The 17,408-nt window shown below is 36.9% G+C and overlaps 2 protein-coding genes across 13 annotated transcripts in view; one reads left to right on the top strand and one right to left on the bottom strand.

Annotated features, from left to right (window-relative positions):
* LOC105109006 (probable trehalose-phosphate phosphatase 4) overlaps positions 1-5,268 on the top strand; it is a 6,725-nt gene extending 1,457 nt beyond the window's left edge. Inside the window, exons 2-12 of one of the 6 annotated variants that reach the window (XM_011003568.1) lie at positions 2,414-2,481; positions 2,706-2,761; positions 2,839-2,965; positions 3,065-3,205; positions 3,395-3,466; positions 3,582-3,707; positions 3,897-3,950; positions 4,051-4,152; positions 4,308-4,385; positions 4,481-4,621; positions 4,713-5,057. In XM_011003568.1, the coding sequence (XP_011001870.1) occupies positions 2,963-2,965; positions 3,065-3,205; positions 3,395-3,466; positions 3,582-3,707; positions 3,897-3,950; positions 4,051-4,152; positions 4,308-4,385; positions 4,481-4,621; positions 4,713-4,895 (900 nt within the window). In that variant the 5' untranslated portion in view covers positions 2,414-2,481; positions 2,706-2,761; positions 2,839-2,962 and the 3' untranslated portion in view covers positions 4,896-5,057. Of the gene's footprint in view, positions 1-2,159; positions 2,294-2,413; positions 2,482-2,705; positions 2,966-3,064; positions 3,206-3,394; positions 3,467-3,581; positions 3,708-3,896; positions 3,951-4,050; positions 4,153-4,307; positions 4,386-4,480; positions 4,622-4,712 lie in introns of those variants that run through there. The other 5 variants (XM_011003566.1, XM_011003563.1, XM_011003567.1 and 2 more) reach the window with 5 other exon arrangements.
* Positions 5,269-5,307: 39 nt separating this feature from the next.
* Positions 5,308-15,605, bottom strand: LOC105109004 (uncharacterized). Of its 7 annotated transcripts, XM_011003561.1 has the most exons (12): positions 15,290-15,605; positions 13,612-13,888; positions 12,324-12,512; positions 11,619-11,711; positions 11,324-11,506; positions 11,138-11,240; positions 10,840-11,025; positions 8,419-10,418; positions 7,930-8,259; positions 6,408-6,979; positions 5,879-6,001; positions 5,308-5,765 (listed from the first exon to the last, which is right to left on the bottom strand). In XM_011003561.1, exons 2-11 carry the CDS (start codon positions 13,840-13,842, stop codon positions 5,992-5,994), a joined length of 3,897 nt encoding a protein of 1,298 aa, XP_011001863.1. In that variant the 5' UTR covers positions 13,843-13,888; positions 15,290-15,605; the 3' UTR covers positions 5,308-5,765; positions 5,879-5,991. The 7 variants fall into 7 exon arrangements, with proteins under 7 accessions (XP_011001863.1, XP_011001858.1, XP_011001857.1 ...); XM_011003556.1 differs by having other exon boundaries at positions 7,930-10,418; positions 13,612-13,917; positions 15,290-15,604; XM_011003555.1 differs by having other exon boundaries at positions 7,930-10,418; positions 15,290-15,604.
* Between the last annotated feature and the right edge of the window lie 1,803 nt (positions 15,606-17,408).

The following is a 17,408-nucleotide window of genomic DNA, read 5'->3' as shown; positions in this document are numbered from 1 at the left end:
CTGACCCGCTCTTGATCAGCCCTACTACTATATGACACGTGTCACTATGATGATTTGATGTGACCCACACAGGCTTGAGATTGGAAGTCAGACCGACCAGTTGCCTTTCTCTTCAGTTAAGTTCTGGTAGTTTTGGGGAATATTGTGGAGCTGTCGGGCCCTTATAGAGAAAGGATTAGTACCTAAAAAACGGTTAAAAGCATGTTGTGATGGTGATTAGTTGCATGGTGACAATACACTTTTTTTTGTTTTCACTATCCTTGAACAAACCCTTTAAGGGTTAGGTTGTAATTGGCTTGTGCAAATTTTAGGGTTTTGTTTGGATTTGATGGTCAATAATCTAGGGATCATAGGAGATTGTGATTCAAAAAGATTTTGGGTTCTATTTGGTAACGTGGCCAACTCATAACTGTCTGATATTTTTAGCGCGGCCACTCTTATAGTTAGCCACGTAATCAAATGAACTCTTAATCATGGAATTATGAGTAATTACTCAGGTAATGCATGCATTCCATTAGGAGGGAAATAAAATATAATAACTAGGTCCAATTATTTCTGGTCTCACCTCAACTGATAGAAATAAAGTTTTTTTAAAAAAAAAAAGCGCGTGGAAGCAAGAGGAAAGTGGGTTTTATTTTAATCAAACAACCCTTTAATCTGCTTTGATTTGATCTAAATTAGTATAGAAAAAAGGACTGTTGCTGTTGGTCCGTGATCACTTAACCAGCTGAGAGTCATTAATGAATTGATTAGCCCATGAAAAGTGTCATTAGTGAATATCTTCATTCATCATGCATTGCCTTTCCACGTAATTACCTTAATTATAATATTGCTGAAGAGCATGATACTTTTTCTTTTTTAATTTCTGCTTATATATATATATATGAAATCGAACTGTATTTTCCACGTATTTTCTTTTCTCTGAGACTGTGCCACCTGGTCTGTGTGTTGGATGTGGTCTGTCTTGGTCTTTAGGGATTAGGTCTTGGTCTCACTCTGTATTTTTCAAAGCCGTGTCTCTTGTTCAATAAAGAACCATTTCTCCTGCTTACACGTGGGTTTGGCCTTTCTTTGTTAACTAACTCGATTTTGCTTCTCATCCTTCTTCTTGTTTTCTTTCTACGAACACTTTCGGTTACAATAAGTCAATGGCCATAATTGTTAACAAATATAAATATCATAGGATAAAATTTTATATAAAATTTATTTTTAATATTAATACATTAAAACCATTTAAAAATATAAAAAAATAATTGTACCGCAATACTAAATAGAACTTGTAGTGTTAAATAATCAAGATACAAATCATGCAAAACAAAACAAAAAATTCCTCTTTTTTCCCCCTAGTAACGCCTCCTTTTTGCTTTCTTGATTAAGGAACATAAAAATCTGGTTTTTTGAGTCAGTACTTGGGTGTCTAAAGAGGTTTCTCAATTCGATTAGGTGACAAAGGAGGTTACTTTTGTTTCTTGCCATCATGGTGAACTTAGGGTTTGCATGCTTAGCCTATGATATAACGAACTTTTTTCTTGTTTTTACTTTTTATGGAGGTTATGTCTTGTCCTTGCTTTGGCTGCTTTTTCTGGATAAAATCAACATAGTTATTGCATGTCTCTATCCAATGGCAGGTGAAACTTGTCTCACATAGTATTCACTTTTACAATGATGAGGAAAATATTTATCTCGGAAGTAAACTTCTCTTTAGAGGGGAGGTGAATTTGTGCCCCCCCTCAGGATATGCCGACTACCTACTGTCAAATCGATTTCCCTAAAAAATTTACATTAATTTTATGTTCAATGAAATCCTAAATATCTCAAAAATATTTAGAAAAGCTTATGTATTACTGTAGGATATCGAATGGTCGGTCCACCAAGCCTAGTTACACGTCAAATTAATGTTTTTTGGACTTAAAACACGGTTTGCAACATTGGAAACCGCGTAAATAAGCACTCTTTTTTACTTGGGGATTTTTTGAGTTTATAATTTTATGGAGTCTAATATGTTACATTATCACTTTCACGTAATGAAATAACAGGAGAAAGTATCTACACAATATACGATCTGAAGTCTCCATCAGGAGTCAAATTCAAGAACTCGATACACCTGCACTATCTAGGAATCATCTCCTGTATACGTAATTGAATCCATATAATATAAAGATTGTGTTTGTATTAGGTCATGTTTTGGGATTTGTCCAGCTGCCCTCTTCTGCTTTTATGATGAGAAATCATTCGGTACCGTTTATTAAGTTTTAAAAGGGTTCTCTATGAAGGATCGACAAGAGTAATTCTGGTAACCAACATAAGTAGTTCATATGAATTATCAACTAATTAATTTTGAGCATGTATATGCATGGGAGCTAGCTATCTCTTGGTTTGGTTTGTGAGGCCTGGATGTTTACATGTTAAACAGGATGCATGTCAGAAGAAAGTTTTGAGCCACACTCCAAAACCCACTCCTCATCAGTCATTCTCATCTTGGTATGCTTTGACAATGATAGAAATTAATATATGATTCAAACTTTAATATATAGAGGTAACTGCATGGATGGGTCAATGTCATTATTAATGCCCTTTTGCTCATTTTTTAAAAAAGATTAATCACTTTGTTTATTAATTAGAAGTTTCAATGATATTTTCTCTTTATATTGGTTTTTGATCTAATTGTGGGTACTCGAATGTTTGATATGTTGGTTTCATTGCAGATTCTTTAGATATTAGCTTGCTGAAGAACCCCCGAAGACGCTAACTGAGACAGAATGTAAGTTGATTTTTCCGGTAAACAGATATGTTTAAGAGAAATTTTGCAAAGCTTAACCAGGCCATGGGATTTCAAAGATCTTCCAACAGGCAAAAGGTGCAGCCTGGTATTAGTGATCTCTCTTCAAATGAGAGAGCACCAAATTCATGTCATCCTGTAATCAATGGAGCTGTTTCTGATGATGCAAATAACAGTTCATGGATGGTGAGTTCAATTTCACCAGTATTTTCCATTGCATTAAAGTCAAACTTGCTTCTAATTTCCAGCAAGCATCTGACCACGATATATATACCAAACTATTAGGTGGACCATCCTTCAGCATTGACCTCATTTGATCAGATGATGAAAGATGCAAAGGGGAAGAAGATCGTCGTGTTTCTAGACTACGATGGGACTCTCTCGCCGATTGTAAATGATCCCGATCGTGCTTTCATGTCTGATGAGGTAATCACTAATGCTAATGCATGTAAATGAGGAGAAACTTTTCCGAAACATGATGACGCAACGTTTTCTCTCTCGTATCTGAGTTAAATCCACAAGTATAAGAGACCCATGTTGAATGTATTGAACAGTTACATGAAAATAATGCGGACTATAAAATTGTTGTTAAAGCATTAAACCCTCAATGTGCAGATGCGTGCAGCAGTTCGTGAAGTTGCGACATACTTTCCAACAGCTATAATCAGTGGTAGAAGCAGAGATAAGGTAACTACATAGGAAGATTTTTTTGCTTGCTTTTAGCAATCTTTCTATATATTAGATTTTTGGTGCAATTTATGAGGCAAAGTTTGATAATGTGTTCATGGTGTCCTCTCGGCAGGTGAAAGGATTTGTTCAGTTGAATAACATATATTATGCTGGAAGCCATGGGATGGACATTATGGCACCACCTAGGCCTGTTAGGTCTAGTGATGGGAAATATCATACTGTATCCCTTGACAGAAAGGTAAATATGAGTAGTCCATTTTTCCTGTTTTTTGGTCTGGAGACACGTTCTTTGCAAAGAAGCATGAGAATGAGTTAACGAAGAAGACAGGGGGGGATGCTCAATCGTAGTAGAACGGTTTTCGAAAAGAAGAACGGACATTCGCTTAATTCCCTCATAACTGATCACATGCTTTGTTCCCTTTGGCAGGGCAATGAAGCTGTCTTTCAACCTGCTCAGAAATTCTTGCCTTCAATTCAAAAGGTAGGTCGGCTTCTTTATTTGTGAACATCCATTTTAGTCTTAGCAGACACCAATTCCAACTCATGGTCATATAGTGACAAATTCTGTGTGTTTGTAACAGATTCTGAAAGAACTGGAAGAGGCAATTATGAAAATACAAGGTGCCAGTGTAGAAAACAATAGATTCTGTGTCTCTGTACATTTTCGACAAGTTCGAGATGAGGTAAAAATAAAGCCCTAAGCCCAAATCTTTTAGTTCTGTTTCATTCCAGCATCGCCATCACCACAAACTATCTATATAAAGCATGACATTATGAGTTAATTTGCATGGGAAGAAAGGATTTTGAAATACAAGGATTGTTTTCGTATCGAATCCAGGATTATGGGATCTTAGAGGAGAAGGTGAAGTCTATTCTGAAACACTATCCAGACTTTCGTTTGGGTTGGGGTAAGAAGGTACGCACAAGTGTCCTTAACATTCTATCAATCTCTAAATGTCTGTAACTGATTAACATGATTGTCGTCTAATGTTTCTGTGATTCTACATGAAGGTTATGGAAATACGACCATCAATAGAATGGGACAAAGGCAACGCCCTGGAATATTTGCTCGATACTCTAGGGTTAGGCAACTGCACCGATGTTCTCCCAGTCTATATCGGAGATGACCGGACAGATGAGGATGCTTTCAAGGTACTGTTCAAGGAAACGGTTGCTTTAGTTCAGAATTCCTGCTACAAGATCAAGTTGCTTAACCAGTCTCCCTTTGTTTTCACTCTTGCAGGTGATTCAAAAGAGAGGCCAAGGGTATCCAATCGTGGTAGCGTCCAGTCCGAAGGATACGAAAGCTTCCCACTCCCTCCATGACCCGTCCGAAGTCTTGACTTTCTTGCTACGTCTAGCAAGGTGGAGGAAGGCCTCTAGTTCGAGCAGGTCTCTGTCTCAGATCTGGGGTGTAGGTAGCTAAAAGTTGAGACAGTCCTGTGCGGAGAGGAATTTTGTATGGAAATAGATGTGTGTTTATACATACAGTGAGGAAAGCCAGGAGCCATTTTATTTGTTGTTTTGTATAGTAGTATCATATGCTCACGGCTTGTAAATTAGCCAACATAAATAAAGAAAAATGTTTGTGAATGACTGCATCCTGACTCACCCAGATTGTATCAAAACCCAGTAGTTTACTTCACCACATTAATGTCGAAAAATCTTTTAACTGTTTTAAAATTTCTGGCCAAAACCCCCTAATGATTTTTATTATTTGAAAGACTTGTCAAAAAATATTTTCTTAAAAACTATTTGAGCCTGAAACTTTACACAAACAAGACTGGGTGGACTATGCTCAAAAATAAATAAATAAATAAAGGGAATGGGAGGAGCAAAAATAAATCAGAGGAGAAATTACCGTTTCAAGATTAGAATCTGAATCTCATACAACTCAAGATGCCCAACGTTGACAATTAAACGCCAATGGCTTCCAATAGTTGGCTGGGCATATTGGTTTGAACCCTTCTCTAAGATAACTGCCACTAAAAAAGATCCAACTTCGATATTCTCCTGTCTAATCATTTTTTTAACACTGTTTCATGTAAAAACCTAATGGGTGTTGAAACCCATGGTTTGTATTGAAGAAACTAAAGCACAACCTGTACTTCTCATCTATTCCTCCGAGTCTCGTCTCTCAGGAACCATTAGGGGGGCACTCGGAACAATAATCCTCTTGACCTTCTCACCTTTTCAATTTGCCATCTACCACAGCGTGCACTCCCTCCTTCCTTGCATTTCTTCATCACGTCTTTCAGATCTTCATGAAAATGGGTATAGTCGGTATCTATCCTTTCTGTAAAGCATGTGCAGCAGGCATGCTGGTATAAGACATTGTAAACCAGCGACCAAAAGTTCAACCTTCCCCTGAGAGGGGCAAACTGAGGGGCAGGGTGAAGTGAGGCTTACCCGTGTAGTTCCTCTTCATCCCACCCACTTCGTCTGCCTGGTTCAGATATGCAAGAGGAAAATCTGGTTTCTGTGAATGAATCATTCTTTGGCATGCTGATCTAGCCACGTAATCAAACCCTCCTGAGAAGATAAGTACATCAACCATATCAAACGCTACTCTGATGAAATATGCAACAGGCAATTAACGTGTGTAAATCAAAAAAATTCAAGGTACAAATGAAAATGGCAATTCAAGTAGCTTGGCAAGAATGCTATCCAGCTGAATAGTTCCCCAAACATGCTTGACCATAAATTTTATAATCTCCAAAATAAGTTTGTCCTTGTGTCAACCAGTAATAATGAGCGGCATCCTATCAAGCACATTTCCACCCAAGCTACTTGAATAAACTCGTATGGCCTCAGTAGGGGCAATCCACTTTTCAAGACACAACTTCATAAAACAACTCGGAAGCTCTTTCTAGAAACCTCTTAAAACTTTATAGCACACATTGAATAGGCCATCTATGACAAGAGGAAGAGAAAATACCTGTGAACCCGGGGTGAGGATGGCTGATCTGGAGAAGAAAGATCAGAATCTCTTCGGGTATCTTGTTGCTCATTAATGCCTCTTGATGAATCTTCACGAAGATGTGGTGATGCCTTATCAGCTGTGAAACGAGCTGGTCCTGCAAATTCTAGATGCTGATCAGGAGAATTGTAGCCTGCATTTTGGTCATATGGATAAAGCATAACTACAGATGCAGAAACTCCACTAGTAGTCACAACTGGTACTGGTGGATACATGCCATATGCCGCATTGGTAGAAACACGGTCCGTGGAGTTCGAGAACCTAAATGAATTGCGGGGATGGTATCGTGGAAGAGGATCTTGCTTTGAGTTCCATGACCTGTCAGAACGGCGATTATTTGCTGTACTCCTATCCATCCTAAAGGATGACTTCTCCCCCTGGTTCTGACTTTGACCACGAGCACCAGATCGTGGTCTTGGGTTGTTGTTCCAATTTCCTTCCCTTTCATCATGGTGGTCCTTCCGGTCATAGTTGTAATTTCCCCCATGATTTCTAGTATTGGAAGATTGTCGATCCCTGAAAGATAATTTCTGAAGACAGAAAAAAAAACTTTACAATAAACCACAATCCCCTCCAAACATGAAAAATAAAAAGGAAAGGTCGATCAACATCAAACCAAAACATGAAGAGTCACAAATTCAATTAAAACCAGTATCGAGATACAAATTACAAGAGGTCTTATCAGTTCAGAGGCAGCACAATATGGCTCAAAGCGAGTCATTTATCAAAATATTACAGCTTCACTGAGCCGCTTCTACAGAGTTATCTACAACTATATTGCCATTCTCATACTTCTAAGAGGGCATATCTAATACTTATTTTGCATCACCCGGAAGAGCATGCAATGTATATATGAGCTAAGATGACCTTGGATAGTCTGCAAGTTTATGAAATTTTTCTTTCTAGTGACCCAAGTATCAACTGAAATCATAGACAAATCAAGAACGAACTAATCACCCTTAGCCAAGAATTCAAGAAATCCCAACTCCTATCCTCCAGAAAGCCCTCTTTTCAGAACCTCTAGAGTTAACCTGTTGATAGAAAGAGATCACCACGGCATTACAGAACACATGTTTACATTTCAACCCAGGACCTATTTTCCTCCTTGCATCAGATCATAAGGATACCCTCCTAAACAGAGACAATCCTTGGTTTAAAAGAATGAGGTAAAGCTTAAATTTTAACATTATCTATTGGAAAGAAAAAAAACCTTTCGCCTCCATTAAATGGCATCCATTATAAGCCACATAAGAAAAATATCTTTAGCAATTGAAACTTGCTGCAAAACGAAGAAAATACAACTACGCGAATATACTAGTAGCACATACAATGGAATCAAACTTTCATGAGATATAATAGAACAATAACCATGGCAACAATTCTTGCTGATATCCTGGTCCTCAAGTTACATAGAGAAATGAAAGATGTCAAGCATAGTTCTTTACCAAAAGAATTTATTGGGGGAAAGATGTCAATTTACCGGATTGGGCAGGTAAGTTCCAGTTCCACTACGGTATCTAGGAAGATCATCTGCATAATGTTGATAAAAGCTCGTCTGCCTACTAGATCCTGGCTGGACAGGAGATACAGGGATAAGATGAGGACCATTCATATGTTGAGTGAAGAGATTCATGTTTGCAGGTCTTCCAGGACCATCCCACGGGAAATGTCCCTGGAAGTACATCGGTGGTACCACAACAGGATATGGAATGGGCAAGGAATCTTTATTTGGAGCATATTGGCAAAGCCGCCCATACTGTAGATTATTCCAGTGGCTTGCAAAATCACTATTCAAAATGTCAGATCTGCTCTGTTCAGAATGCACTAAGGAAGAAGCATTATTCACAGATGTAAAAGTATTTAAATTCTCTGACTGGTCAACATTCTCAGATGAATCTAAAATTTGATTCGAGTGATTATTTTGAGAATTGTTGAATTCTTCGTCCCTATCAGATTTTCTGGTGGATACAATTGAGGTTCCTGCTTCAGTTGGAAGGTTGTAAGATGGAAACGTAGTTAGAAAAGGCACCGGTGGTCCTGCAGGATAAAATGCAACAGGTAGTGCTCCATGGTTAATGTTAGTTCTCTGATGCGATTCGGGACCCACAAACATTGGAGCAACTGGAAGCATTGAATTTGATCTACTCATTGATGATGGATCATAACTAGGTATTTGATGATTCCAAACATGTGAAGAAGCACCAACACCAGAAACCACGCTTTCTGACAGTTCAGTGCCTGAGGTTGACAGCCGAACCAACTCTCTGTCATCATCATCCGGCTGAGAAGATATGTGATTAGCTGATTCATCTCCATGCTGCCTTTCATTCTTATCCATCCCATATGCAATAGGTGGATCTGTAGAAGGAAAAGATTTCTTTCCCTGCTGACCCTTCATTGACTTATGAGTCCTCAAAAGTGACCCATCACCATTATCTTCAGATTTGCTTCCTGAGGAGGATGCTTGTGAAACGGGTACAATTCTTAAACTGGCCAATGAATAAGCATCAGACTCCCTATGTATTTGATATTCAGCACCCTCACTGTAATTTTCCCTAATCAGATCTCTGTCTTCTGTAATTAATTCATGATCCCTTGGTGAGAAACTGCCGGAGGTACTTACATGGGTTGAATGGACATGGCTAGACTCAACAGAAGCAAAAGGTTGCCTATGCTCCTGCAATCGAGATTGGGAGCTTCTGTTCTGTTGATTTCTTACAGAATCTGCAACTGGCTTAGACCAAAAACCATGATCGCTCACCTCTTGCCTAAACTCTGTAGATGCCAATTTAGCATCAACCTTTTCAATCATCACTTCTTGATCCAAGGTCATTCCAATGCTTGGAAAATAGTGGGAAAATGGATATGGAATAAAACTTGGATGATAATGCATGTTCGGCACCCAAGGGGACTCAAAAGGAGGAGCATTTATGGGAACTGTACCAGTCATTTGTTTTTGACCATATCCAAGATTAGCAGGTGGTATTGCAAAAGGCAGTTGACCAGAAGCTAAATTCACAGGCATCTGACCCTGTTCGTTGACACTATAACCACTGAAAGATGCCATGTTAACACGATCTTGCTCTTCCTGATGCAACTGCATTGTTTCAGAAAGAGAAAGGTGGTCTTCCGTGGTTCCTTCACCAGAATCACCAAAATAGCTATTTGAAGCACTAGTAGAATCAACAGCAACATCAATGCTCTGATGGGATAGGCTATGCCTTGAAGATAGTGAGTCGTCAGTTGAAAATCTTGCACCATGGTTCTCCAAAACCTCAGGAACCAAATTTCTCCTCCTACTATTTTGTGACCTCATAGAAGCAGTCTGGCCATTTACTGTCTCTGATGCCTTGTTACGCCTCCCTCGAGAAGGGACTTCACTGGATGTAACAATTAGTTCAGGACTGGATTGAGTCGTTGCGAACTGATATCGAGAATGCCCTTCATTCCCCAAGTACTCTGTTCTGGAACTTGTTGTCTTTTCATTATGTGCATTCTCATTCAAACTATTGGATCTTAAATTTTGATTATTATGATCCGAGTCTGTGGAGTTAGTCAAGTTGGCCTGCATCCTCTGGCCTAGATTTCCAGATATAGCTGATATCTCACCAGATGTGGATGTTAGTTTTAAAATGTGGTTGCCATGCTTGGAGGAAACACCATCAGATACATGAGCAGCATGAATCACCCCAACCTTAGATTGATGACCAGAAGGATCCTCTTTTGTCTTTTTGCTGCTTGAGTAATTTCTAAAAGTCTCAGAACCATCAATTATATTTGACTTGATTGGCCATTGAACAATGTGATCGGGACTTGGAGCATCAGGGCGATGACCTTTACAATGCCTATCCCAGGTATTCATGAAAAACTGGTTGAATTCAGCAAGTAGATTCTCTTTTGGACAGTCAAGTAATCTGGCCAGACGCTGAGCTCCAAAAGCAAAAGCACTACGAATCCTATAGAAGTTACCTAGCAAAACAATGAGGAATTAAGCAATTAGACAACACTATAAATGAAAAAAGGAACATAAATAAAAGATGCAATCCCTATCTGATATTTCCAAGATCACATTTAACAAGAGAAGCATGTGACAACCACTGAAACTGCCTCAGTCCTCAAAACATAGGAACAAAACATAAATCATTGCTGAGAGACCATTAAGAAAGCACTCCTGCTGACAAACAGCAGGCATGTTTTTATTCAAACCAACTCAACCAGGCCTCAGTTATGTGACTTCATCATATCAAAAGCATAGTGTGTGTTTGTGTGAGTGTCTGACTGCAGGGATATCAAATAAGCACATACATTCATGCATGTATGCATAAATGCAAACAACTTGCTAACTCAACATTAATGTGAAAGTTATTCCAGCTTTAGTTTGGAGCAATACCCTTACTGACACTACGGCCAAGATTGTTATTTGTACGCAAAGGATCAATGACATTAAAATATTTGGAAACGAAGGATTGCTCCTGATTTTCCTGCTGGCTAGGAAAGACAGCATACACCGAGCTGCACACTTCTAGAAACAATTGGCTGAGGAGTAACTGTCCACCATCTTCGCGCGGAGAGAGAGCTGTAACATCTCAGAAAGTGAATTCAGAAACAGCCATTGCAATACAACTACTAGCAGAAACATCACTAAAAGCACTGGTTCTTAAAATATCATTCACAGGATGCACACTTACCAGTCACATTAGGAAGTGAATTAATTGGAACTGGGCCCCATAGACTAATGCAAAAGTTTTCCCAGTCAAATTTACTGAAAAACTCCAGAAAGCGATAAAGTACCTGCAGATACAATGAAAAGATTTTCAGGTTAAAAAGCCAAATGCATTGAAAAAATGCAAATTTAAGAGAAACAGCAACTTCACCTCAAGTGGCCCAGCAAATCTATTATTGAACACATGGAATATGTACAAAACCAATGTCTCTAGAGCATAAGTTGAAATAAGGCCATGGTGAGCACCCAAAATACGGCTCTCGTAATAACACCAAGCTTTAATCAATATAATGCTGCGCTTGAATAGATGGTTTTGGCTTATCAGTTGGTCAACCTTGAAAGTGAGAGTTGTCATTAGTGAAAGCCAAAAGAGATAAAGAGAGAGATGCACTCGGAAAATCACAAAAATAAATTTGGAATCTCTGTCCCGGAGTTAAATATTTCACCTCCTCGAGGAAGCAAAGGGTACACAAACCACCAAGCTGGTTAAAGGATATGTCTACTACAATATTTTCCACAAGACACTTTATGATCTTCACCTGCAAGATGATGGAAGCTACAATCATGAATATTTGGAAAGTGCTAACTCGTACTTCAAGAGTGGAAGGGAAGACTACGTCATCAGTATTGTAACAAAACAACCAAAGAGTAAGTTATATATGAGTAGGATACAAGCAAAAGAACATTAGAGTTAATTAATCAATTAAAAGGAATGAAGCATGCGACACAAATTACCCACACAAACACAGTTGAATAAGCCAGAGTTTAGTGGAGCCACATGAGTAAATCAAGAGTAGAAAATGTCCAACAACAAGAACAGGAAAAACAAAATGAGCACTAGAAAATTGTCCTTTTTGTCCTCTTTATTTTCCCTCACTGCATGGTTGATGTTCTTTTCAATCATCACTGCAACTTCATTTCTTGATTTCCATATGGCAGAGAAGAAGCATGACATTCTGCAGAACAGCCCAGAAGACTAGGTATCCTAAGCCCTCTAAAGCAGATATTAACCAGTTTCAGACTCACAACATGATTATTTCAGTCCAAACCATTTTTCAGGTGGTAACATGGCAGTAAATGTAAATCAAGTAAAATAGAGAGAAACATCTCTATGAGGAAAGAAGCATCAAGGATATACTGAAAGAACATACCTCTGCTTGGATATACTGAACCTCTTTTACATGAAATTCAGCATTCTCACTCTTCTCCTCGTGCTGTAAAATATCCTTCACCTCATCAGCCCAGGTTTTCTTCAAATCCTGGCTCTCAGTAAACACTGTTATATCGATATCTCCATCAGGCAGATAGGTCTTGAGGGGCACAGACCCAAAGGTGAACACCTATGATTATAAAATGCAATGAAGCAGGAAAACCATTTCAACTTAATGCAAACCATTTCAACTTAATGCAGGTAACACATGCAAAGTTTATAGAAGACCTAGTGTTAAAACAAAGTTAACCAGTCAACTTCTTCAGCATTTAGTGACTTACCAACTAGCACGAGCTATGGTGCACCACCTTATTAGCCTATATATTTATTGGTTGTAACCCCCACTTTTAAAGGATGTTCTTACAGTGAATGGAATTCAGATTTCAACCTTCAAGGTTAGGATGCGCTGCCAAAGAAATCCTAGGAGTGTTTTCTCGGTTTATTTTTCTTTTAACTTACTTGATCGTTAGTTCCTTATTTGCTTCGTTTTCTAAAGCACAACCTTAAGCTAAACACATCCCAATCCCTCCCATAGCCTATTTCTCTATGTCCTAACGCACCAAATCTACTATAACTAGCAAACCATAGTATTTAGGTGCTGTAATAAACATTCCACATCACAATTTCACTCATTAGAACTAATTGGAAGAAAAAATTTTGACACGATATTCTCTAGATGTCTGGCATCATTAAGCAAACTCAACACATATCCACCACAGGCTACATGTGGAAATTTCAAAATAACGTTGCAGGGTGTACGCTAGTAATGGAGATATCTTGCACAGAAAATTATTAGATGTCCTTTTTCTCATCTTTGTTTTCCCTCACTATGCGGTCAATGATCTTTTCAATCATCCCTGCAACTTCATTTCTTGATTTCCGTATGAAAGAGAAGAAAGTATGACATTCAGCAGAACAGCCTGGAAGACTGGGTAACCTAAGCCCTCTAAAGCAACAATTAATCAGTTTCAAACTCACATAAGTTAGTTATCCAGTTTTCCCTGCCCTCTTATAAGTTTTACATCGATAAAACATCGAAGTAAGTGGCATGACTCTCACTGTCTCACCTGGTAATTCATAGTCATGATTGCTTGGTTTTTACAAAATGACTAAAACTATGACAACCTCCATCCTAAAAACACTAAACCAATCTAAAAGCCAACATTTAACAGCATTCAATAAAATTAAGATGTAACTAAATATAAACAAATAAGGAAAATTATCCAAACCTGACAGGGGAAGCATTTCATTATAAGGCGCTGAACATAGCCTAAAACAGCAGTTCGGCGCTCCTCAGATGGTTGATTGGGCTGAATACAAGCAATAAGTTCTGCAGTTCTCTCCTCAGCAACTGCCCATCTCTCTAGCTCAAGTGCTCGAGTGACGGAGTTGGCTTCATTAGGCAAGAGACCATTAGGGGAAAAGACACTAGGCAGGACCGAGTCCTCTGGACCACCCATGCAATACTTACCCTTTGCAATCCCAATCTGTATGAATTACCTTCTCCTTTAGGCATCATTTAAGAGAATGCATATCTATAAGCATATCTCAAAATATTAGGCAAAGAGCGGAAGCAAATTAATTCTATTTTATTGAAAAGATCACCACCACAACTATCAGCCTTATAATCAGTACGAGATAAGATTCCAGAACACTTACTATCCGTTCCTACGGGTATAAATATCAGGACAGAGCACACAAACACACATGTAGGATGGGGACTATTAACAAGTTAAGACCCAACACATATAACCAAGAAAGGAAAATTATACAGGCCAACATATTGTACGCATATATACATATGTACATGCAATTAACAACCTTCAGTTGGCAATAAACCCAGAGGAAGACAGTTAAAAAAATTGCCAAAGCTAAACATATAGAGTCCACCTTTTGGATTTTGGCAGGTAACTAAAGAACTATTATGCATGTATACATATGTACACACAATTAACAACCTTCAGTTGGCAATAAACCCAGAGGAAGAAAGTTAAAAAAAAAATGCCAAAGGTAAACATAAGGAGTCCACCTTTTGGATTTTGGCAGGTAAGTAAAGTACTAAGATAAAAAGTACTAGCCCAAAATCACTAAATTCTTTGCCAAGTTTGACAAACGATCAATTCTTGACAGATTCAAGATAACATCAATTCACTTATTGATATTAAGAATAACACCAGGCCCAGCTCCTGTGTAAAACAAACAATGCAACTTGAATTATACATTCTAACATTCCTTTTCTTAACATTGCCATTGATTGGGTTTGAACCTAAAATCCTCTGCCATCCAAAGGACATCCGGTTAGACATACATACACACCACTAACTTCAATGTAACCACCAAAGAACCTAGACATAAGCAATGCAAGATTATTGAAAAACAACGTATCCGGCTCATATTTCACAGCAAAGTCACCAAATTAGAACCGGAATGCATTAACTCAAGCATACAATTCTCTTTAAAGCATGAAAAAAAATGTTTCCATATGTAAATCTAAACGTCGAATGCAGCATCAAAAACACCCACAACCACATACAAATCCAAAGATCTCATTACCAAATTTGTTCACATTGGCACACGTGCGCGCGCGCATTTATACTCTTTTTGGTTATCAACCAGAATGCAGGTAAATCACCACTAACAACCACTACAAAATGCAACTGTTAGGCTCACCAAACAAGCTCTGCTAAAGAAAATCAAGAAAGAAAGAAAAACGAAAACGAAAACCACAATTCCTCCTCTTTAGCTTAACAAAAAGAAACCCTAACCTGAATTTCACACAATAAAATCAAGCAAAATAACAGATAAGAGCTCAAAATCAATAAGAAAAAAACACTTCGCCGATTAAAAACGAGCAACAAGTGGAAGTAACGAAAGCTAACAAGAAGTGAAATTCGAAGAAAAACTCACTCGATCATGCAAATTTAACCAAGTAAGAAAATAACCGTATTCTGCGATTCCACGGCTGCTGCAATGGAAATGTATAGAGAGAAATGACGAGAGAGAGAGAAGGGGTTAGGGTTTTAGCGAGCGAGCGGGGGAGAGAGAAATCCTGATTTGGGATATTTTACAGTAGGAGGAGGACAGAGCAGAGTTAGAGGAATAATTTACTTTCTATTTGTTGATTATTATAAATTGGAAGGCAGAGGAAATAATGGTGTGCGTGCGTTTTTGTTGCTGCTCTGGTGGTTGTTGGCTTGAGTGTGCTTCATCGCATAGTTGGAGGACATAGCTCGAGATTTGCATAAATTATAAAATATAAACTCGGATTATTAGGTTATCAAACAATTCTAAAAATAAAGTTTTTTTTTTAATAAAATGAGTTTTTTTTCGCAAGCTTTTTTTATGAAAGAAAATTGAAGGTGGCCTTATAACACTTCGGTTTTATTGAGATTAATTTAATTAAAAATTTTAATTTAACTAAAAATATTTAAAAATATTTTTTTAAAATATTGATACAATAATATATCCAATCTAGATCATGAAATCTTTGATGATGTCATAAAAAATAAATTTAAAAAATTATTAAGTTTAATTTTTAATTAATTTAATTTAATTTTTTTATTATTTAAAAATTATTCTAAAATTGCGTATAAACTACATACACACACATTAACAAAACACAAATTTATTTTCCCGTAGCCCCACTGCTACTCTTTTCATTGCATCCCTTTGAATGTGCTGAAGCCCACGAGCCTTTGCAGCCTCCCAAATCACACGAACCAAGAGGTGTGATTGGGTGGGCAGCTGGTGCTTACCTACCAAGCTACCTCCTCCTCGGAAAATTTCCCTTTTCGTTTTACGGCTACAATGCGAGAACACTATTGTTATTTTAAAATAATTAAAATATATTAAAATAATATTTTTAATATTTTAAAATAATTATTTTTACTATTAAAATAATCTAAAAATATTAAAACAAATTTTTTTAAAAAAATTAAAAATATTTTTACATAGAAAAAACAAACCATGCTTAATTTTCACTAGTATTTCTTAATGGATTGATTTTATTTCAATATGATGAAGCAAAAGATGTCGAAGCCACCACAAGTTAAGAAAAATGATATTTTATTTTTTTATTATTAAAACTGATATCTAGATCCTATAAATCTAAAATTAATGATTAGGTAAACTTTCAACAATTTTAGAATTTATAAAATTTAAAACAATGATATCTATAAAGTAAATTTAAAGCTTGATCAATTAAATTATACTTTTAAAAAATAGCATTTTATATCAAGGCCTAAACACTGTATTGGTTGCATATTTTATCATAGGAGAAGTCATATGAAATGAGTGTATGAAAATTTTTAAGAGAATTAATGGATTTCTTGCAAATTTATTATGGTGACCAAGCTTGCTTGGAGCACCACCTCTTGTTTAGGTTTTGAGCTTCGGAGATTATAGCGTTTTGGAAGGTATAGGGCCTTAACTGTTTTTTCAATGGACTCTAAGGTCATCACCGCATTATTTTGGTTATAAATCATCGTCTCCCTTTTAAACATAAGCTAAATGATCAAGAATTATTTTAAACTTTGAATCAAATTGAGCTTAGCTTTACAATTATTATTTTTTTGAACATTTTGAATTATTTTTTAACAAATAAAGCTTTTTCATTAATTTTAATAGCAAGCAGTCTAGAAACATTACATGTGTCATGAGAATACATAATTAAAAAAATTTTAAAAATCACAACAAAGAGATGCGAACTTGGAAAGAAAAACCTTTTTTAAGATGTTAGTGAAAAAAAAAAATCAGTGATTGATTTATGTACTGTTTTGGCAATGCAATTCACCATGGATTGCACTTGTGCTTTTGATGGAGAAGGGGTGTTGAAAGTATATTAATAATTATTTTTAAAAATATTTTTTATTGAAAAATATATTAAAATAATATTTTATATTTTATAAATTATTTTTAATATTAACACATCAAAATAATTTAAAAAAATATTAATTTAAAATAAAAATATTTATTTTTTACATAAAAAACAAATAGGTTTGAATTCTAGTTGTACTGCATTATAGTA

This window comes from Populus euphratica, unplaced genomic scaffold, assembly GCF_000495115.2.
Source record: "Populus euphratica unplaced genomic scaffold, PopEup_1.0 scaffold204.1, whole genome shotgun sequence".
NCBI classification, from domain to species: Eukaryota; Viridiplantae; Streptophyta; class Magnoliopsida; order Malpighiales; family Salicaceae; genus Populus; species Populus euphratica.
The sequence above is the reverse complement of the archived record's forward strand: the minus strand, read 5'-3'. Positions and strand labels throughout refer to the sequence as shown.

Bases quoted from the DNA above. Each gene is read 5' to 3' on its own strand.
- LOC105109004 (XM_011003556.1), bottom strand. From the start codon at position 13,842: ATGGGTGGTCCAGAGGACTCGGTCCTGCCTAGTGTCTTTTCCCCTAAT. The intron at 11,712-12,323 runs GTATGTTCTTTC...ATCATCTTGCAG, and splicing joins TTCAGTATATCCAAGCAGAG to GTGAAGATCATAAAGTGTCT. The intron at 11,507-11,618 runs GTGAAATATTTA...CTCACTTTCAAG, and splicing joins CCCTTTGCTTCCTCGAGGAG to GTTGACCAACTGATAAGCCA.